The sequence below is a fragment of the Pholcus phalangioides genome, unplaced genomic scaffold (assembly GCF_987345545.1).
Source record: "Pholcus phalangioides strain wild (caught in Gottingen) unplaced genomic scaffold, Ppha-v1.0 ptg000013l_1, whole genome shotgun sequence".
NCBI classification, from domain to species: Eukaryota; Metazoa; Arthropoda; class Arachnida; order Araneae; family Pholcidae; genus Pholcus; species Pholcus phalangioides.
In genome coordinates this window covers 12,765,302-12,788,882 of record NW_028301606.1, presented here as the reverse complement: position 1 = coordinate 12,788,882, position 23,581 = coordinate 12,765,302, and the positions used below count along the sequence as shown (strand labels likewise).

Below are 23,581 nucleotides of genomic sequence, written 5' to 3'. Positions count from 1 at the left end.
TTTGGAGAGCCACTTTTGTTCTGCTTGGAAGGTTTTGGAGAGCCACTTTTGTTCTGCTTGTTAGGTTTTGGAGAGCCGCTTTCGTTCCGGCAGGCACATTCTTTCTGGTTAGAAGGGCTTGGACAGCTGCTTCCGTTCGGGTTTGCATTTTCGTTCTGATTTGAAGGGCTTGAACAGCTACTTCCGTTCTGCTTTGAAGGGATTCGACAGCCGCTTTCTTTTGGTCTTGCACAGTCGTTGTGCTTGCATAAGCCGTTATGTTAGTTTCAATGCTATTTGGAGGCTAAGAATTCAAAATTTATTTTTAAGAAATTCATTGCGACCCACTCTCTAAGCCATATGGGATAAAACCCTTGGCCCGTGGACCAAATGTGGTCCTGAGGATTTTTCTGATGTGGCCTGCCCACTCAAACCTAATTTTGTAAAAATGAACTAAGCGGCACAGTTACAAATCGTTAGGTGTCCCATGGCACAATTCCAGAGAATTTAAGCGGCCCGTGGCACATTCATAGATCACTTAAGTGATCCGCAACACAGTTCCAGAACACTTAAACAATCGGTGGCACATTTAGATATCCCTTGAGTGTCATGTGGTACAGTTTTAAAGCACTTGCGGCCCCTAGTGCAGCTCTACATAACTCAAGTTACCCGCGGTGCATTCCCAGATTACTCAAGTGATCCGCGGCATAATCACGGATCACCTGAGTGATGCGTGGTGTAGTTCCAGAGCACTTAAGTGGCCCGGAAACATTTTCAGAGCACTTCAGCGGCCCGTACACATTTCCAGAGCACTTAAGCGGCCCGTACAAATTTCCAGAGCACTTAAGCAGCCCGTACACATTTCCTGATCACTTGGATCAGGGAAACATTTAGAGATCATTAAAGTGGCTCTATAGAGGACTCATAAATATGGAGAATGTTTGTTCAGGTGCCTACAAACTGGCGAAAGGTTTTTCTTGTTTGTGGTGCACGGAATAAACCGCCATTAAGAATATTTCATATTTTTATAAAGGTTGGTTGATAACGTAAGCATCATCAAAACCCCCCCTGTCTAAGGCGCCTTTATATGTATTAAGGAGTTCTACCCCTGTCATCAAAAGTCAGCAAATCGGAACCATCCTCTTGATGCTGACGTAATACTTGAATGAGCCCCCCTACAACCAAGGCCACAACCGAACGGGCAAGTAGGGTGTATTAGGATAAATAAGCTACACTCGAAAAAGAGGGCAATTATGATGCACCTTAAAAAAAATCACTTCATTGTCGACCAAACCAAACCTAAAAAATATATTTGAATTGCTCGTTTCTTCCTCTTTTTATGTCCTATTACCTCTTACAAAATTTAAAGCGCATTCAAGGCATTAAAAAGAAAGAAATTATGACACCTACATTTTTGGAGTCAAAAACTTTTGGGAGGTACAGCAACAACTTTTACTGTAACTTGAATTAAAAAAAAAAATCTTTGCAAAGCATGTAGTTTCCTAAAATATTTCCTAGAAGAAACTTTAGCACACACTGATGCAGTTTCATAAACGATAGCTGCTTTTTTTAAAATATTTGAAACTGCATTTCATAAAATTCAGTGCACATCTACAACGTACTCAGGAACATAGTTATTGTGGATTAAGGCATGCGTGGTTTGTATTTGAAACTGGCGAGAGAATTTTAATTAAAATGATTTTAAATAAAACTGAATTTTTTGTTTTTTTTTAACTTAATAAGGTAGGAAGAGATTTTTCTTTTTCTCATAGAGAATTCAGATTTTTCTTTTAGGTCATAAAAATCCTAGCCCAACCAATTCAGCTCAGATATCAGAGATAGGAAGCATTAGTGCCGCCATCTAGTGTACAATAAAATAAACTAAGATAAATACAAAAAACTTTGAAAACATGAAACTAACATTTTTTTAACATGACTTTTATATCTGTATATTCTATTTTTATTTTTTGGAAATTTTCAGTAGAAATTAGAATGTTACGAAAAATTTTTTAGACATATTTTTTCATCAAGTTTTGAGGTAATTAAAAATAAATAAAATATAAAATAAATTTATTTACAACGCTTTGCCCAACCTTCTTAAGCCCGTGGCCCCGTATTATCTGTCCCTCTACCTTCATCCAAGAGAGCAAGAGAGACCGTATTATTAAATAAATGTAGTCAAAATTTATAATCAACAACAATTTTGTAAATAAGATCTATCTCTGGACGTCTGCGTCAGGCACAGATAGGATGAGCATCCCTCCCGAGAACCATATTATGTGGAAAAAATAAGTACGTGTAGAATACGTGGCAGTCCAACAAACCTACGACCTTCCTTCAGTGCTTACCCTTGGGCTAGAATTCTGTGAGCTTTTTTTTTTCCTTCTTGGGGGGGATTCTATGCATGACTGTCTCACCTGGTCCTTGGGTGAAATGATGTTTTGGGGGCCCCATAGTTAGCTGGAAGTGAACAACTTATATATTTACAGTCGAAAACCATCTCACGTAGGCCCAAAATTTACAAAACGCCTGGCCAATGCTCAAATACGGACCATGGGTTAAGATAGGCCCTTGTTCTATGAACAGCTCTGCTGAATTCTGTAAGTACTCCTATTTGTACCACCATATTTCACTTGAAAGCTTTATCTTTACACAGCTCTCTGAGGCCCACTTCACCAGTTGTCGTGGCTCCCCTTTCATCTGATTTTCAACCGTGGCCTCTTAGACTATCCCAGGACCGCAAGGGGGCCATGTGGGCACAGGTTGAGAAACACTGGTTTACAGGATTCGAACCTGTGCGAGGAAACCGCAATGGATCGCATGTCCATCGCCTTAACCACTCGGTCATGATTGCTTAACCGGCAACGCTAACGCACAATACCTAATTTATTTGGGCATGTAGGGGCAATAGTAGACATTGTCTTGCATAAGTTTGATCCCAGAACAATGCAAATACGGGACATGTCCTGGTGCCTTGGTACAAAACGAGCATATTCCGCAAGAATGACTCTAATATCTGTCTCCGTTTTCTTGCTATCCCCATTTTGAAAACCATCAGTCGATTGTGGGATAATCTGTATTAATCTGTAACCTCAAAGAGGCAACTTACTCATTTTATGAAATGAATAATACTCTTGATCCGTTATCAGAAAAATTCTCTAATCCGGAGTCAGCTACGTTCAGACTCCAAAGGGCCTCCCTGGCCAACCCTGACCAGGGCCGAAACCAAGTACTTTGTTAGCCGGAGCAAGTACGCATTTTGGGGGGGGGGGTCCTGGCAGCAATGCCCTTCTCCAGCCTTTGCATCATCATCTCATCATGTCCCCCAACCCTTCATGTCTATCACTGACTATGGCATGTTTTACGTTCTGTCGGATTCAGCATTACAGTGGTTTTATATACATGGTATCTGGACTGAAAGATATCTAAAAAATAAAAATGACTGAAAATAAATATCTAAAAGTAACGACTTATAGTGGGAGAACCACTCATGACAAAACTGATGCATTCAAATTATATTGAAAAGGATAATTCCTTAAGTTTATTTGCATGGTAACAATGCTAAATGTCAGCACAATCAGTGCCAGAGCCGACTTTTAACTTGAAGCCCTGAGGGCCCGAAGAAATATTGGCCCCCCCCCTCCCCCCCCCGAGTACGATCGAAGATGTTTGGTACGTCAGCAAATACAGTACATGTTTGTAAACACAACAAAAAAGGATATGCACTATTTTATATGAAAAACGTTGCGCAAAATTTTCATAAGATAGAATATTTTTCGTCCTCTAAATACAGTATTAGAGAAATCATTGATAATGCTATCAAAATCTAATTTTTGAGTTATCTCACAACTCTTTATACATAATTATTTGTCTATTAATGATTAGTTATAATATTGAAATTTATATTTAATAGGGTTTGCTAATAATGAGAATTTTAGAAAAAGAATGATGCAATTTAGGGACATTTTTTTTATCTACCAAAATTTCACAATCTTAAATTTATAAAAATTTGAGTAAAATATGTCCACTATGATGAATTGCCGACCCCCCCCCCCGGCTCATGTTGCCCATGCGGAAATCAGACCCTGATTAGTGGTTCTGCTGATGTCCAAACGGTATTGAATCTCTCGCCAAGTGTTTAACAGCATTTGAGGTGCATTTGAGGTGCAACATTAAACCAGTTGCTGCAGAGATAAGCCGTTTCAGATATGCGAGAGGCTTCACATTTTACCTAGTTCGTACACAGCATTTAACACGAGTCACTGATTAAATTCAGCTAATCTAAGCCAGGGCTTGACAAATCCCAGTCACCAGGTCACTATGGCGATTGAAAAGTTGGGATAGCTCCTCAATTTTTCTTCTACGTATGATAACTGAATGAAGTCTGAGGACAGCACAAAATTATCGAAAATTATTTCAGTGTCCCCCAAGTCCCGGAAAAGTCACTGACTATACCATTTTGCCTCGATTTTATGGGAAAAAAATGCTTGCATAATCTGGCATTTTGCTGGCACCCAATTTGTTTTCTAATTTGTCAAGCCCTGGTCTTAAAAAAGCATTGGGAATTATGTTGTGGTGTCAGCCAACAACTCCTATAGAACGATACAGTATGCTACTACTACAACTCACCCACACGCTCACTTTGTAAACATTCTCCTGTATCTAGAGCCGTGTTAACGCATGAACCCCACCGGAAACGGCCCGGGGGCCACAAGTGCACAAGAGGCCTCCTGATAATTAGATTTTGTGCTGTAATTACAAAAAGAAAGCATATAGATATTTTTAACTAGGTATGTTCAGCTCTTTTGTGACCACATAATATCACGCATGGGGGCTCCATGGTACTATTAAGACGGCCCTGCCTGTACCTTCCGAATGCTTACAATGGACTTTCCCAACTTCAACCATTTCGGTTCCAACTGATGCTCATTTCACGAAAAAGAGGAATTTTGTTTTCTATAGGCGTCATTTGTCTGTTACTAGAAGCACTAAATAATTAATTATTTCGATAAGTTTTGTCCACTTTTAAAATAATCGGATACTGTGAACTATCAGTTAATGCGATGTTTCTTTTGCCTTCATGAGCATGAATCATTTAAGCTGGGTTTTCTAGGAACAGGTTTTCTGTGCAAGGTGAATCGCACAGCGCGACGCGCCGTCCACTCAGCAATAGGAAAAACGGTATGACTGCTTTAGGCATGAGCCTAACACGCCTCACGCCAGCGCTTTACGTCGGGCGTGATGGGCCGACTGCTTCTGGAGAAGTCAAATGCATCGCGAGCCGCGCATTTCAACGATCTTCTCTTTTCACTTTTGTGTGTTGTGTTGTCTTTCCCTTCCTCTTTTATTGTGCAAGTGGATGTGCTGACGACAGAACAGGTGATACGTCACGCTAGGAAACACAAACACGAAGCGTGATGAAGTTACACGTTTCTGAAGACGCGAAATGGTCCTATTCGGTGCACGCGGTGCAGAAAAACTTTATCCTACAAAAATCCGGCTTTAAATAACGTTTGAAATCTTGATTCCCTTAGTAATGTATTTCGTGGGGCCTGTTTATTATGTTTCAAATGTAGGAGCCAGAGTTAGGTTGCGCATAGCCCGAGCGGCGTGGTGGTAAGATGCTCGTTTACCGTTGTGAAGGTTGTTGTCGCGGTCCCAGGTTCAAACTCAAGGGAAGATGTAAAAAACATATTTTCTCTAACGAGCTTGAGGCGAACGACGATAGACAGCGCCTTCGTTTTCAACTTATCTCATTAATGGCAGTAAATTGCAATATGGCCAGAGATGGTGTTTGGTGAAGTAAAAAGTAGAGCAGGATTTTTCAAAAAGACTTGCTATTGTTTCAGCGTCATTGTGTATTACTTGGGGGTGGTTATGAGTTAGTTCCGAATTTCATTTTCATTGGCAGACCTGTTTTCTCTAAATAATTACAATTTACACCCTCTGGTGATAACGCTGAAAACATTGGGGGAAAAATTCTGAAAGGAATTATGACCATCTTTCAAACAACTAACACCCGTTTCTTTGCGGCTCGCCGTGTCTGTGTATTTTCAGAAACAAGCAACAAAGAGTTTAGAGTGTCCATTCTAAATTATCATCGGCTAGCTTAATGGCTATTTTCATATATGTCAACAATCACCTTTAAATTTATAGTTTTTGCGGTGATAATATGCAAGAACTGTTTTAGCAACACGTTTTCATTGCCTACAGAAATTACGTGTGTTTGAAGGATATAAATGATATTAAAAAAAAAAAATTTGGAGTTCGAGTCGAAGTGAAAAACGTCGAATATAATTGAGGTTTATATGTATAAGAACCAATTACGACGAAGCCAAACGTCGTACAAATGTGAAAGTCGTATATCTGAGAGGCGTATAAACGAGGTTCCATTGTATTTTGTGAGCCAGTTGCAATCAAATCGATCTACAGTGATGAAAAAAAATAAAATTACAATGCCGGAGTATTTTTTTTCCACCATGCAATGAATTTTCATTGCAATTGTCCTAAACAACAAGAGCAGTGAGAAACATGTGTACAATACACGTCACAAGTTGAATGAGAGATACTATCTGCTCAATGTAACCACGCGTGAAATAGCACGCCATGCTCCTCAACCATTCATTTCGGTCAAACGGAGTTATTCAGGGTCGTCGTCAGTTAGAAAAAAAAAAAAAAAACTCTCTTTTCCCCCCCAAATATATTTAAATTTGTTTTTCTTCATTTATTTATTTTTTGACCGAAAACAATTCAGACGGGATTCAAAGGGTGTGGTGAGAAACAACAACAAGAAAAGACATGGGAAAATGGGTTTCTTCCTTTAGTAAAGAATTCTATTATGTTTAGGTGTTTAACACACGTATTTGACGCTTTTAGGTTTTTCTATTTTGAAATGTCCATGACCGATCAAGAAACTATTTTCTTTCTACCTGTTCTTTTCTATTCTTGAACACTTATGTTTCATGCAAGTAGAGCAGAATGTACCTGAATGAATGTATGAATACCGGCAAAGTAGATCCAGGTTTTTAGGGGAGTCATTATCATTTCAAATAACAATTATCAACTTGGTGGCCCGCGATTTTCATCACAATTTCTTTCACCATTAAATTACGTAATTGGAAGAATATTTTTATTGAACGCTTGGCAAATCACAATGTATTTCAATCAATCAAATATGGTACAGACTTCAGCTCAATTATGTTTTTTTTATTGTACGTGTACCGAGTTCGAAAATTGTAGCTCATCATAGTTGTAATTTATTTGAGCGTTTGTGAATCATTTGAACATTTCGCCAAATTTGGATTTTTCTTTGATATCCAATGAAATTTAAAGGAATTTGAATACCATTTTTTACTGTTATACATTGGCAGAGATACCCTTAGGGGTGTGGGACGGGAGCGGGCTTACCAGTCCCCCCCCCCACCCGATTTGTGGGGTTCTGCACTCATGATAAATTATATTGGAAGCTTTCCCCAAAATTCTTAACTTATTTTCTTCTTTAATTGTGAATTTTCATCCATTTTGGATTTATTACTTTCATCAATGCAGAAATTATATCTTTCATTAATTCTTGATTATTCATCATTCCATCAATTCTTCATCATTGGTTCTGAAAATATTCCAGTAATTTTATTGAAGTATTTTTCATTAACTCTGGAAATACTTCAATAATTATTGAAATATAATTTTCATTACTGAGTTTTCATAAATTGCGGAATACCCTTTCCCACAATTCTGAAAATATCTCTCATTAATTACGAAATTATTTCTCATTAATTTTGAAATTATTTTTCATCAGTTACGAAATTATTTTTCATAAATTACGAAACTATTTCTCATTTCTTCTGAAATGATTCCTCCCAATACGTAGCTCCGAAATGTTTTCTGAACGAACATTTGAAATTATTCCTTTTTGTGACCAATTCCTGAATAATTTTTTTTTCTCTGAGGAGTTTATTCAGCATTTTTATCTCTGTATTTATCAGGACTCTGTAACTATATACCGTATATACTTGTGTATAAGCCGAGTTTTTTTTGTGATAAAATTCGTTCCTTAGGGGGGGGGGGGGGGTCGGCTCATATTCGGGTCAGTTTTTGATGATAAAATATCGACCCCGCAATCAGTAGTCATTTTTGTAGCAGTGTTCGAGAAACCGGGATTATTGGTACGGGATATGTTCAAACCCCACTGAACCGATAATGTCAAAGCCGAGGCAAAGAAATCGAAAACGTCATTGGCTTTGATTCCAGGTGGACTAACGTCGATTGTACAGCCTTTAGAAGTGAGTATTAACAAGCCTTTCAAAGACTATTCGAGAGGAATTTGTGGATCTAATGGATGAGTTCCGATGATAAAGAAACTACAAAAAGTGCCTTGAAGAAACCTGACATTGTTCCGTTTCCATCAAAATTATCATCCGATCCTTCAAAAAGTGTTGCATCAGCAATGCGATGGACGGAACTGAAGATGATATCCTCTTAGAAAGTGACAATGGCGATGACAGCCCAGATGAGAATAAAAACGAAGATGCCGCACCCCCTATGACGATCTGATGAATTACGATGAGCTTGGAGACTCAGAAGAAACGGATTAAAAAGTTTGAATCATTTTCTATTGTAAATTTCCGTAAGCTGTTGATTTTGCATGAAAATATAAGAATTTTTTTTTCTTCTGAAATGCACGGATTTTTTTGGGTCGGCCAATACACGGCTTTGGTGGTCCTGAAGTGGGAGGGGGGGGGGGTGGTCGGCTTATATACGAGTCGGCTTATACACGAGTATATACGGTAAGCCTTTTCGTAGGTGGGCTACTACAGAAAGCTTCATGGCCTGGCCTGCTGACCTTCAAGAACCTTATGATAAATCCTATAAAGATACTTTCTATAGAAGTTTCAAAAGCATTTAAGTTGGTGAAATTAAAATTATGAAAAATTTACGGATCGTGTTGATTTGGAATGCTTCTTACATGAAATTGCGATTTTTTTTTCATATCAAAACTTGTTACAGATGGCAATTTCTACTGAACGGGGATTCTGAATGGTTAGGGGCAGTAGTTTAGACTTAACCAAAATATAACCAGAAAAGTAATGTTAAATGCCAGTCTTTAGAACCTCCATTTCCTGTGATTATTTCTGATAATATAGGCATAACGCGATGAAAACATTACAATAAAACGTAAAGCATTCAGAGACAATTAAGCCAGCTCAAGGACGGTTATAAGGGTCTTCAGCACATCTCATTAATGAAGCTAATAACAAACCTTCACAAAATGATCAAAAATAATAATTAAGTAATGAAGGATATTGGAAACGCAAGATTCAGTGATTTCGCAATTTAAACGCAGTCTATCTTTACTAGAAAATATGATTTTACTTCTCTTTTCGTAACACTAACTGTTATGGCTTCGCTTGCGAGGATTTGGTAATCTGAAAATTACTCAGCGATGATTCTCCCCATGTAACATTTAAACGCCTCACGACCCCCCGGGGTTGAATTTTCAAAAATCATGTCTTAGTAGGTATTTACATTAGTAATGATAATAAATTTATTGACACACAAACATACGAAAAGGGGGGGGGGAGAGATACAGCATGAATAGAGAAAAACAAACACAATGGAATGGGGACGGAGGGGAAATCAGTGAAAATATCCATAAAATAGTGACCCAAGAGATCTATATATGATCTATCCCAGGTCAAACCACAAAAAATTTCATCGCATAAAAATTATAAAATATAATACTAACCAAATTTCATGTTTATAGCTTCAGTGGTTTCGGCTCGGCTATGATTGCCCCAAATAACATTTGAACCACCTTATGGTTCAGCGGTTTCGGTTTGACGTGGTTTCTCTATGTAAACTGTGAACCCCCCTTCCCCTTCTTATGACCCCCTAGAGGTCGAATTTCGAAAAACCCATTGTTGGTAAGTATTTACTTAATCAAATAAAACTACTGACCAAATTTCATAATTATAGTTCCCAGCTGTTTCGGCTCGGTGTGATTTTTCTATGCAACCTATGAACCCCCTTATGACCACCTTAGGGGCTGAATTTTGAGAAAAACCCCTTCTTCGTTAGTTTTTACGTCATCAAATGAAACTACAGACCGAATTTCATAATTATAGTTCCCAGTTGTTTCGGCTCGGTGTGATTTTTCTATGCAACCTATGAACCCCCTTATGACCACCGTAGGGGTTGAATTTTGAGAAAAACCCCTTCTTCGTTAGTTTTTACGTCATCAAATGAAACTACTGACCGAATTTCATAATTATAGCTTCAGCGGTTTCGGCTCAGCGTGATTCTCTATATAACTATTGTACACAACCCCCCTTAAGACCCCCTTAGGGGTCGAATTTTGAAAAATACTTTCTTAGTGAGTCATGAAGTAAAACTACTGACAAAATTTCATATTTATAGTTTCAGTGGTTTCAGCTCGGCGATGATGAATCGGTCAGTCAGGACATATTAGTTTATATATGTAAATAGCCAACACAAAATGTATTCTCGATATTTTTTCCTTATTTTGTTCTTTCATTATGTCTTTCATTTTTGAAAATAATGCTAGTTTTACACATGAGCAATTACAAATTCATATGATGGGAAATCCAGATGGATAATAAGAAAATCCTCCAATATACAAACATTAAACTTTCTCACACCTCGCAGATTAATTCGTAAGCCATGAACATCAGAGGCTTTCTAGTGCGAGCCTAATCTCTACACAAGAGACCATCCTTTAATTTAATTATTAAAAAAATGATTAAATCCCGATGATGTGGGAGTTTAAAGCAGCTAAGTCAAGCAGCTAAATATTTCAGTGAAGTTTGCATAATGGGATAAATTGAATTTTCTTGCTTAAAATTGTTTAAATAGTCAATCAAGCAATCGCATGAGTGGGTATACCGGTAAGCATTATTTATTATTTATAATTAACATAGCCGGAAAGCCTAAAAAGCTATGCTGCAGTGTAAATATAATAAAAAAATGTTATTTAACCATAGATTTATTCATATTCGATACACATATTTCTGATTCTAATATGCTATGCTAGCGTTTCTCAACCTATGGTACGCAGGCAGACTTGATAATTCGATTCGACCTCAATGAAAAATTAATCAAAATTGTTGTAATTTATGTTACTAATATCCATGTGGGCTCAAATAAAAATTGTACCTTCATACTTACTCTAGGTTCACCATACCTCATCAAAGAAAATGCGGGAAATCGCGATCCTAAATATGGGATGCCACTGATTGTAGCCAAAAGATGTATTTTAGAACAAATTTGCTAATTACTGCAGAAATGAATGAAAGGGAGGGGGGGGGGAGGGGGAATACAAAAATAATACAAATACAACGCCACAACAGGCAAATTGCCCAACGAGGTGGCTGACTTAAGAACATCATGGATCCCCTAGCCATTTTTTTGGAGGCCCTACCTACTACTGCTACACCACACATGCACCCCGCCCACACCCCCCCCGTGGAACCCCCAACGAATCGGTACATGCGGGAATATGCGTGTATGTGTAGTGAAACCTGACGTGAAGTTTGTTTCTGTGTAATGCTTGTTATGTGTAGTGCTGCCACTATAACCACTCGACCACCACAGCAGCAATAATGAGCTAAAGAACTAATTTTGTTTCTGTACCAAGAAAATCTCACTTCGTAAGAATAACTTTTTTGCAAATCGTATACAAATATACCGATTCCTTCAATTTCATGAATTTTTAAACTAGTTACGACTTACATGGGGCACCCTTTATAATGGAGAATATGTGTACCCAATTTGAAGTAAATCAATCGATAAATAATATTTTTGGCATAACTAGCGTATGTTTTGAGGTTTTTGACATTTTAAGAAGTACGAGACTCCTTAAATAAGAACCAAACACGAAATTAAATGCTTCTGGTTGCGGACGACATTACGTGTCCTTGCATCACTGACGGAAGAAAGACCCCATAATAAAAGCAAAGACCGCAGATTCACGTTTCGATTCTTCTCGGAAAATCTTGTCTACATGAAACGGACGGTTCAGAAACATCTCACCAATGGTATTTATTTGACGATTGAGAAACATCCCGTCTTTTTCCTCGGGTACGAAGGATGAGGGGGAGTAGGGGGGGGGGGAGGGAATGGACACAAACGCACAACATCGGTGACCAATCGTCGTCATAACGACTGTCCAGCTTATCGGTCAACAACAGTAGGAATAATACATAATAAGATAGGAAAAATAAAACTGGAGACGTGTGTTCTTAGGCGATGGCTCGACACGCTTATTTGCACTTATTCATCGTAATCGCGATAGTTTGCTCAATTTTATGGAAGATGGAAGAAGTGTTGCAGTCGATTTCGGTCCTCTTTGTGACATCGCGTGGGCTTTCGCAACATGCCTTTTGTTGTTATTGTTGTTGTATTCCAGTGTAATAACCGAAAAAAAAAGGACGTATAAGGAGAAGTCCTTTAGACCTTCTTTGGTCCTAATCCATATTTTTATGGATGCGACGACCGCAGTCTGACGATTTTGTCATTTTGGTCGGGGCTATTCACTTTTATGACCGGCTTTTGTCCTGAAAAGAAGAGAAAATTTTTTTTTCTTCTCTTTTATACATAATTTATCTATTCAAATATTTATTTATACTATAAAACGATGATCCCGTTGTAGTAGAATAGTTTTTCGTAACGAAATTCATACTTTTTGAAAAAATATTTTTAGTAACTTATTAATTTTTTTTACAAGTTTACTGTCTTTTTTCACTGTCTCGAACCATTGACACTAAATCAAAAATATTCGTATAAGTTTTCAACTTTAGGGATATCTTTTTATTCTCTTGTGAAATAGGACATCTTGATGTGGTACATATGATTATTGTGAGCTTTATCTTTAAGACTTTACATAGACATATATATTTTTGAGGTACCATTCGTAAACACTCTAAAAAACATTTCAAATACTTATACTTGTAAGCGCAATAAAATAAACCAGAAAAATCATTTCCTATGAAAAATGTACTTCTCGGTGGAGAAAAACAACTTTTTCTATAAAACAAAAATGATCAGAATTATTTGTTTTTAAAATAACAAGATCTTCAGTAACAATGGGTTTCAGAACAGATTATCTCCTAAACAATAGTTTCTGAACTATAATTTCTGTAATAGTTGATTTTCAAATAATATCAAAGAAATATAAGAAAGTTTATTCTTTTTTTGATATATAGTTTTAGTAACTGTTTAAGTTTTCCACACGTTTACGTAATATTGTCTAGAACCATTGAAACTAAATCGAAAATATATTCATATAAATTTTCAACTTTAGTGATATATTTTTATTTATTTTTTTTGGAATAAAAGACTGCTTGATGTGGTACTTATGATGGTTATTATTCGCTATCTTTTGGATTTTGAACGTAAAAAAAATTGATATTTTGGAAAAAATTGGTATTTTTTATCTACTGCTCATAAACACTCTGAAAAACAGTTCAAACATTTATATAAACGTAATAACATGAACGAGAAAAATCATTTCCTATGAAAAATATACTTTCCAGTGGAGAAAAACAGTGGATAAACTAAATGGTCACAACTATTTTTTTTAAATCATCCTCCATATAACAATGGTTCCCAAATTCTTTCCAAAAAATAGTTTCTAAATAATAATTTCGGTAATAGATGATTTTTTTTTAATAATATGTAAATTACAATAAACTGGATTTTTATGTTCTCAATAAGGAAAAAAGTTTCTTTTTATTGTTAAAAATTCGAACACACTAAATGTAGGTATTACTAACAATAGTTTTGAAACAATACTTTTGGTGGAATTTTTGGAGTTTTCTCAAACAGTGGAGAGTTTTTTTAGTCCGTTTTTTTTTCTGTAATGGTTTGTGTTTTGGAAAACCGACGTGTTTTCTGAAAAAAATGGCAGCAACTGTGGATTTTTTTTTAAACAATGACATTGTCAGGTCTATTGCTTTATAAATTAGACTTAGAAACAATGATTTCTGGAATCAGTAAGAATTGTTTCGAATTTTCAAGAACAGAGTCGTTTCAACAGCATCATGGCAGGACCAGACAAAGTAAAGAAGCCTCCCTATTAAAATGAAAGGACAGCATTAGATTATCAATTTACATACTGTATGTATGTATTCTCGCATATTATAGCACCAGATCTCATCATCATAGATCCTCTTCGTACCTTAGACGGCCGAGACATAATAAATCCTATCAGTGTTATCAAAAAATATAACTCTGAAGAGTAATTTCATGCTTTTCCAAAATTTCAAGGTGTACTTCTGTAAAAAGAGGTTCTTTTTATCTGTTAGAAATAACTGTATAAAAAAAAAATATATATATTACATAAAATATGAGTATTTTAAATTCTCAACAAAATTTGGAGGAGTAAAATTGAATTTTGATGCATGAAAAAACACTGGGACCCATATAATGAGGTGACCCTATTCACAAAAAATATTTTTATGCGTAGATAAGAAAGTATAACAATTTTCATCTTGACTTTACTTTTTGATTTTCATTTTACACATAGAGCTAGATCATTCAAAATGTAAAATATTTATAATGGAAATTTTCTATTAAATCATGATAGAGTCAAATTATCACTGAATTAACCCTTTATCTACAGTCGAATCCCGTTTTAACGAATAACGTTATAGCAAAAATCTCGTTTTAACGAACACGTTTCTAATTCCCCCAGATAAGTTTACATAGGAACAATGCAAAAACTTTGAATTCCTTTATAACGAAATTTCGTTATAGGGAAGTGATTTCTCCGGTCTCTTGGAGTTCGTTATAACGGGATTCGACTGTACTATATACTGACGATACTTTAACGTACCACTGGAGGTTAGATAATTTGTTACGTATGTTCATTGTTTGGAAAACAGTACCTTTTTATTTTTCTTTGTTTTTATTAAAATTAAAAAGACCTACCAAATAATTTACATCATAATTATTTATTGTTATAATAATATTTATCTTTTTATTTATTAGAGCATTTTCTTCTTATTATAATTTTCTCAATGTGATGGATATAGGGTTAAAAATAAATTACAAATTCACGAATCAATTTCAGAGAAAATTCTTAATTAAAACGCTGAACACACATTGAAGAGCGAGAACAAACAGATATTGTTATTATTTAGCGCCATTACATTGTTACTATTTAGCACCGAAATTGTATAATTCATTACCACTGGAAATACAGAACATGGTCATACGTGACATTAAAAAAAAAATCATTATTCAAATAGACGATGTAAACTCTTATTTGGACGATAGACTCTTATTTTGGCATTTAGGGAGAGCAAAAATTTTTCCATTATAGCTTTGCCACTTTATAATTACAGTATTAATTCAGAAAAATTTGTTCTTGTTTGTGTTGTGTTGTGTATACTTGTGCGTGTTTTGTCCTATGTTTTGTTTAATTTGTACTTTTATCTGACATTACGAATTTTGTTTTGTTTGTGTTGTATTTGTGTTCTTCTTTTTAGTGTTTCGTGCATTTCGTATCTTTTAGTTGACATTCCTAAAAAAATTCAATTCTTTTTATCGTCTTTACATGCATCTAATTGCTTCTAGATAGTCTTTCCATGATAAATTTCTCAAAAAATGATTTTGATATTTTTCTATATGGAGCAGAGAAAAGAATAAAGTTGGCGTTATTTTATTATTGATGAAGATATGTATCTTTCACATTTAAGTAAAGAAGATATAAGAACAGAAACATCCGAATGAGAATGATTATATAGATGTCACGGTGAATGTGATAAATACGGCTATTTCACATAATAACCAGTTATTATGCATAATTGGCGAACATTTTGGCAAGTTTTATAAATTTCCTAAATTTATCACTTTTACCGTGATTATGCCTAGTACCCAAGCGTCATTGGTAAATTCCACAAATTTCCTTAAATTAATCATTTTTACCATGGATTAGATATAAACCTAAGTGTCGTTGGTAAATTTAATAAGTACTAAAAAACATTATCACTTCTTCTGGTGGTTATGCATAATACCCAAGCTTCAACGTGATAAATCGTAGTATATGATATACTATACATAATAATTCATTCATTTATTGTTTTATTATATCGGAGTACGATCGTAAAATTTGTTATTATATCACACTTTAAGAAATTTCATAAAAATCAGATTAGGAATCGCAACCAATTGAATCACATAAGGAAATTTCATCAAAAAAATCACACACTTTTCAAATTCCATAATTAATTACCTAGGGTGATTGCGTAATTGCAGATAAAGGCAATAAATTTCAAGTATTTATCAAATTTATGTATTTATATATTACCAACGACACTTAGTTATTATGCATAAACGTCAGTAAAAGTGATAATGTTTTCATTATTAATCAAATTTACCAACTACGCTTGTGTATGGGTTAATATGCATATTCACTGGTAAACGTGATAAATTTATCAAACTTACCAAGACGATTGATAAGTATGTATAATAACTGGTTATTATGTATAATAGATTTATCACACATTCACCGTAACATATATATAAATGAGGATTAAAAAATATATTAAAAATTAATTTTGGTTTTTCTAATGTTTTTTTTTAAATAAAAAAAAACTCATTGGGGAGAAAATTATTACGAAGATACTATGTGAAAGAAGAGAAGAATTACATTTCATTTCATATTCAAATTTTGTACATCATTTGCTATCATTTTGAAGAGGTGAAAGTATTATTCATTGCTACCTCTTCATTTACGATAAGAGTCAGAACGTTCCGTTCTGTTTCACTCACAGAATCTGGATCTTTTTATTCATTAGAGAATATACATGCATACATACATATATTTATGCAGATTCTTTTCTTAATGTATTTTCAGTTTTTTTTTGTTTCTTATCTCTCACATGTTTGCAAAGTAATTTCACTGGGATTTCGAAGAAGAAATAATAAGGATCGAAATCCTTTTATCCTTTTGCTTTCCTCTTTCTTTTTTTTTTCGTCTTGAAGCTTATTGAATTTTATTTCTCTCTGGAATTTCCCAACTAGATAGAGAGAAAGAGAGAAGAAAATTTAATATTTAAATAAAAAAATATGGATGCGCCATCATGGTGACGTATGCTCATACATTACCGCTGTTTTCAATAAGATTTTTAGATAAAAAAAAAAATTGGCACAAATGTTAAGTGAATTTCTTCGACTTACGATTATTATGACTATTTACAGAAGAAAAAACAAATTTTAAGTTTATAATTTTTTTTCATAATTATAATAACGGATTTTAATAAGTAAATATTTATTCATTTTTAATGAGGTAACACTCAATATTGAAGTGTATTATTTCTAACCTAAACATGGCAACGCAAAAACTTGTTTTAGATAAAGTTAGAAACTCATATTCAAAATATTCAATGACTTTAAAAAAAAAAAAAAAAAAAAAAAAAAAAAACACACACACACCACCACCACCACCACAAATACTAAATTAATTATTAAAAAAATTTCAGTGTAAAAAACAAAATTTCATATTTTTATATCTCGCATCACACTTGGACCTCTATTCATACTAAAACGCTACATTTAAATTCAAATAAAAATGTAAAAATATAGTTTTATCATTTATTTATTAACAGACAATATTGTAATGAGTAATACAGCAATAATTAAAAATTTTGCATCAAAACTTTTATAAATTTTTATATTCATTATACTTTTTAATTTACCATTTAATAAAAACTAGACAGATTTTTTTTTTAAGATATGAAATTTTTTAAAAATATGTCTCTTGCAAGGTTGGATTTTGTACAGGCTACTTCACCTACTCTTAAATTTTCTTCCAAGAATTCAAGCTGATATTTTAGTACAGATTATTGCTCTTAGTATTGTAAAAATCTTGCTTTGCACAAATATGGGATTGAGAACGGAAGAAGTATATTGCTCTTGGTATTTGTAGTAATACGATATTTAGAAATTCCTATCTAAGTGTTAAGCAAATTGTGAATAAATGTTTGCTGCTGAATACTCTAATTCCAACTTTTTGCGATTTCTGATTTCTTTAACTATTCTTCTGTAACATTTAAATTAGCTGCTTAAAACAAAAGGATTTCTCATCCGATCCAGAAATATTATGCCAAGCGTCACTCCTATAAATATGCTTCAGATTTCTTTCTTCTATGGAAAGTGGTTTAATCTATTTTCTTTAAAACATTTTTCGACACACCTGTTAAAAAAATCCTCATGTAACAACTTCAATACATCGAACATTTTTAAATATTATTTTTATTTGTTGAACTAAAAAAAAAGACAAAATATAATTATTTTCATTTTTAACCCTCTATAGTTCACCCCCATGAAAAAACATATTGAAATATATTTTTAAAAAATACGCATGTAAATAAGTGTTGTTAGCATATTTTTGATTCAAACAATAAATCACCACGACAATTAGTCGAATAAAGGTCAAATATACATTTTGCCTTCGTTTTAATGCTATTTATAAACAGATAAAATCTTGTTCAACGAAGTTCAATAGTTTTAACCTGGAATTTCACTTTCAATTCCCTCAGTTTGGTGCGATTTTATAAATCTCTCAGCACTTAATTTTTTTTCAGTTGCTCTCAAAAAATGACACCCTCAAGGAATCAACTGTTAAAAATATTGTATTTACATAGCCTTATTTTCTTCTGAAATGACACTAAAAGATGTACTTTCCAAAATATAAAAAAAATTGAGAAAAGAAATGGGTATTATGGGTTTTTTTTGACTAAGTATTTGCCGTGTAGATTCAAATATACACAGGATCATAGAGGGTTAAGAAATCTAGTAAGACATATTAAAAAACAGTAACGTCAATCTCTGGGAAATCTCTAAAAAAAACCCACAACAAATTGTAAAAAGGAAAGCATATCACATTATAACATTGAGTAAGATCTCTCTATCTTACAAAAAACCTCAAAGGGGCAAAGAGCGAAATGACAGGTAACTTTCTAGATCGCTTTCTGCAGACAAGACAAACTCGTTAAATAAAAAAATAAAAAAAAAGTACATACACAGACAACAAAGGATTTACTTTCATCAAATAAAAAAAAAAGAAGAAACAATATGAAAGAAAAACCCCTAAAATAAACAACATTGTCGAGCTCCATTGTTGATATCATTTAAGGCAATTATTGATCTATTAAAACGAACTCCGTAGGCTTTACAAGTAGTACGTTGCACTGTTCTTTATAACGTTTTTTTTTCACTAAAAAAAAAAAAGTTAAAAGTATTTATCTTTTTTTTTCTTTTTTCAAATAATTTCCCTTTTTTTTGTTTCTTTCTCTTATATTTATTTACTTATTTATTTTCTTTCTCCAGCACACGTTTTTCGAGGCGAAGACCGGTAAACCCGGTTAGACTTGTAGCCGAGACTCAATAAAAATTGAGGTCAGTTGTCCAAGAGACTCGCTATAAAACACAAGCGATCCTTTGGATAGAGTTTCGACTAATTTTGTTTTCACGCAGATCAGATCTTTTTCGGATCTGAGAGGCTGTGAGGTAAAAGAAAAAAAAAAAAAAAAAGGGAAAAAAGTGAAAAATAAAAAGGGCAAGAAAAGAAAGTTTGTTCTATATTAAGGAGATCCGTTCACTGGTTAGAGTGAGTTGCTGGTGCTTCGACAACCACCAGGGGAACCAGTCAACGGGTGGCGGGAATCTTAGAAGTGTGCAAAGAACGAGGGATAAGAAAAGGAAAAAAAAAAGAATTAGTCTACTTTGATTACTGTTATTTTATAAGTTAATCTTTTCTGCAAATTTACAAGAAGTCCTTGGTTTAAAGAAGAAGACGTAGAAATGGGGTTAAGGTAAGTCATTAATTCAATAATCATTTCTTTTTATATATACATTTATCTCCTATCATATTCATTACATGTGTGTTTTAATGTCCCGTTTAATAAGTGTCATTTTTTTACATTATTATTGAGAATCTGTCACACCTGGTCCGTGTATAAATGTCCTTAGGGTTTCGTGAAGGACGTAAAGGTGGGTTTTAATATTAAGATGACAATGTTAAATTGATTTTTTTTTCCATGTTTTCTTTGCTTGGTTCCGTTTTTCTGCTCGTTTTATTTTATTTCTTTTTCTTGTTGTAAATCATGGGTAAACTTGTCACGATCGCCTAAAGGGCAAAAATATAATTTTTTCTTTTTCTTATCTTCTATCTAACGTTTGTAAACGTGACTTACATAATCATGGACTTCCTCATTCTCCATATAACGTTACTTTAGTTTTAGAATACATGTTAAACACGTTGAAAATATTACACTGAAGTTTTTTGATAAAGTTTGTAAAAATTCTATTTTAAATAATATTTTCTAAGGTATTTGGTGGAAATTCCTTTGTGAAATCTTTAGTTAAAGTTTTTTTTTTTTCAAAGAATTTATTGGATAATATTTAGAAATTTAGTTTCAAGTAGTTTCAATAGTTATAATTGAAGACCAAGATTAGATACTCAAGATAATTTTATCCTATAATGGAATTAAAGGTTTACTACCTCAAAGTGGAAACGTCAACTCAAATTTTCATAAGAAACAAAAACTTTTTGTTTTTTGAAATACCATAGGATGTAAAAGAAAATAGATAATACAATTTCCTTTCTCATTTAATACGTCTTCATTAGTTTTATGTATCTCTAAATTTCTATGATTAATCTTAATGTATTTTGAATAACTAAAAAAAAATATTTTATAAGATTATATACAAAAGAAAAAATATTTTCAGTGAAGAATATTTTGACAGAAAATCTCTTTCTTATTTACCATAACAAAATATTACATATAGAATAATAAAAATCATTCCCATGGCACAAATTCTATCGAAAAAAAGCCGAAATCGAGTTAGAAGTAAGAGATTAAATTTCTCGTTTGGCTAATGATAGAATCAGGTAATATGTAATGGAATATAAATGTACAGTATATGCGATTGCTATTGATAAAAAGGAAGTAAAAATGCAAAATTTTAATCAAAATCAAACACAAAAACGCCTTTTCTGTTGTTTATAGCTAATGGAAATAATAATAATGAATGCCAAAGAAAATGGAAATGAAAAAGAAAATGGCTGCGGGTGATTTATTTATAGAGGAGAAAATATGTGTTCTGGATACCCACGTGGACAGAATATAATCTTCTCTCTTATTAGATATTTATTTAGTATTAAAAAAAAGTTATTGCTTCAGGCATAGTACACTTTTTGTTCATGTTACTGTATGATTATCCTTCCGAGAAGACGAATAGGTATTTTTTAAATGGAAAAGCAAACTCGTTTATATACGGTGTAATACGTATGCATTTCATTATACATTCCACGCTGAATAGCAATTATTTATGTTTCAGTAACCTCATCGTTAGTGGGAGACAGCAACGGGGGAAGAACAATCCTCCACCCTATACCAGTTTGGGACCTGAAAACTTACTGACATCTGAACTCCACGAATATGCCTGAAATTTAAATATATCTGTTTTGAACCTTGTATATATAGCATATCTTTTCTTTCATCTTCTCTCCCATTTTACAAGAAAACGTATTTAATCATTTTTTCGTACGTGCCAGACTTCGTACGTAAGGTTGTCTCGATATACGCAAGGCTCATCGAAATTTCTGGTGTCATTGTTTTGAATGAGCACAAATTTTCTTAAAGAAAAAAATATAAACTATTCAAGAGAAAAGGATATTCAACTCTTAAATGCTCATTTTTTTGTGATAATTTTTTTCCGATAATTTCCCTTATACTTAATGACACGCATTGAAAGCCCGAAAAATCATTAAAAAAAAAATCTGTTTCGAATTATACTGGTTATACAGGGTCTTATTGAAGACGTGCAAAGCCTCAAAAATCGCGCTTAAAATAAATGTATTGAAGTAATATTACTTTCATATATAACTACCTTCTTTGTGATTCAAACTATAGTAAGAAAAATTTCGGATTGTGAACTTCAAGGTGAAAAAAAAAAAGAAATAAAGAAAAAATAATTTTGACATAATAGCGAAACCACAGCCACACATGCTATGCAACAAACAAAGAGTTATTGTCGTTAATCGAGGACATCTAACAGTAAATTCAAAAACGTAAAAAGGAAAGAATATGACCTCACTTTATGTGCAAAGACGATTCTGAATTTTTATCTTCTAACTGGCTAAAGTAATAAATGTTTAAAGAATCATTTGCACGTATAGAAAGCAATGCGTATAAAGGTTAAGATGATATTGGCTAGATAAAGCGAAGTTGCGCTCAAATTTTTTGGGTAAAAACTGAAATTTTGATAATATTTAATTGAAAGTTCTTTACGAGATACCAAAACTGGGGTGCGAAAGAAAGACATTTTTTCCGATTTATGTTAGTAACATCAAAAAGTGTAACTTTTAATTTTAATTTGATATATATGACACTGACCAAGTGTTTTCGAAGTGAAAATAGAGATTATATTAAGAAAATAAATTCCAAAGTTATCGAACTATTGGACGTGACAATAGCCATATCTTTAGCAACGATTTATAAGAATTCATATTTAACCTTTTATCTACCACATCATGAAAAAGTAGAATAAGAAGAAAATGATAACAAACAAAACAAAAACTGTGACTGTTTAATCATTCTCCAAACATATATTTGTATTTACTGACACGAAGTACATTTATACAAATACAAATACAAATACAACGCCACAACAGGCAAATTGCCCAACGAGGTGGCCGACCCAAGAACATCATGGATCCCCGAGCCATTTTTTGGAGGCCCTACCTACTACTATTACACCACACATGTGCCCCCCCCCGAAACACCCCAACGAATCGCTACATGCGGGAATGTACGTGTAGTGAAACCTGACGTGAAGTTTTGTTGTTTCTCTGTAATGCTTGTTATGTGTAGTGCTGCCATCTGCCACTAGTTTTTCTAACTATGAGTGAAGTGTTATGATTGAATGATTTATTGTTGTAGGACTGTTGCTCTCTGTGGCGAGACTTTTTAACGGGGAGATCGGCTCGCATTTGCGCCTTGAAGTTGGGAACCACAGAAAACCAACTTCAGCCGACCACCACTGTGGGGTTCGAACCCGGATCCTCGCATCGCGAGTCCGTCACTATAACCATTCGACCACCACAGCGGCAGTGGTGGTACATTTGTCTGTGGTTACTGTATATACAGTCATAGTACATTCATACAGTACGATAACACTAAATATATAACTGCAGTAGAAAAAAAAAGTTCTTATCTGTAATTATTATTGGAGATTTTTATAAAATTTTTACAATGAATGCATTCAACGACGGCTCTTTTAAAAGTTTAGATTATGTCCTATTTTTGTAAAATCGGCAAGATTACAGCATCTCAATCTAGAGCATCTAATCTAGATTACTTTTTTTGAATTCTCACTGAGATATAACTGCAGCCACCTCCGTAATTGCTTCTCAACTAATACAAAGAAGATTGTTATTATTCTAAACACACAAAACGCAAATTAGAAAATTTTCTCTTGTGCTCTCAATAATTACTAGAATTGTATTTTGCCAAACCCATAACACAGTGAGCTTTCTAATAAAGCTTAAAAGTGAGCCCATGAAAGTGAGTTCCTA

At 33.8% G+C, this 23,581-nt stretch overlaps 1 protein-coding gene across 1 annotated transcript in view; it reads left to right on the top strand.

Moving 5' to 3' along the window:
* The first annotated feature begins 19,441 nt into the window (after positions 1–19,441).
* The window catches only part of LOC149078614 (uncharacterized), a 60,777-nt gene continuing 56,637 nt past the window's right edge, over positions 19,442–23,581 (top strand). Inside the window, exon 1 of the mRNA XM_089240746.1 lies at positions 19,442–19,814. Within this exon, the coding sequence (XP_089096872.1) occupies positions 19,804–19,814 (11 nt within the window). The 5' untranslated portion in view covers positions 19,442–19,803. The remainder of the gene's footprint in view (positions 19,815–23,581) is intronic.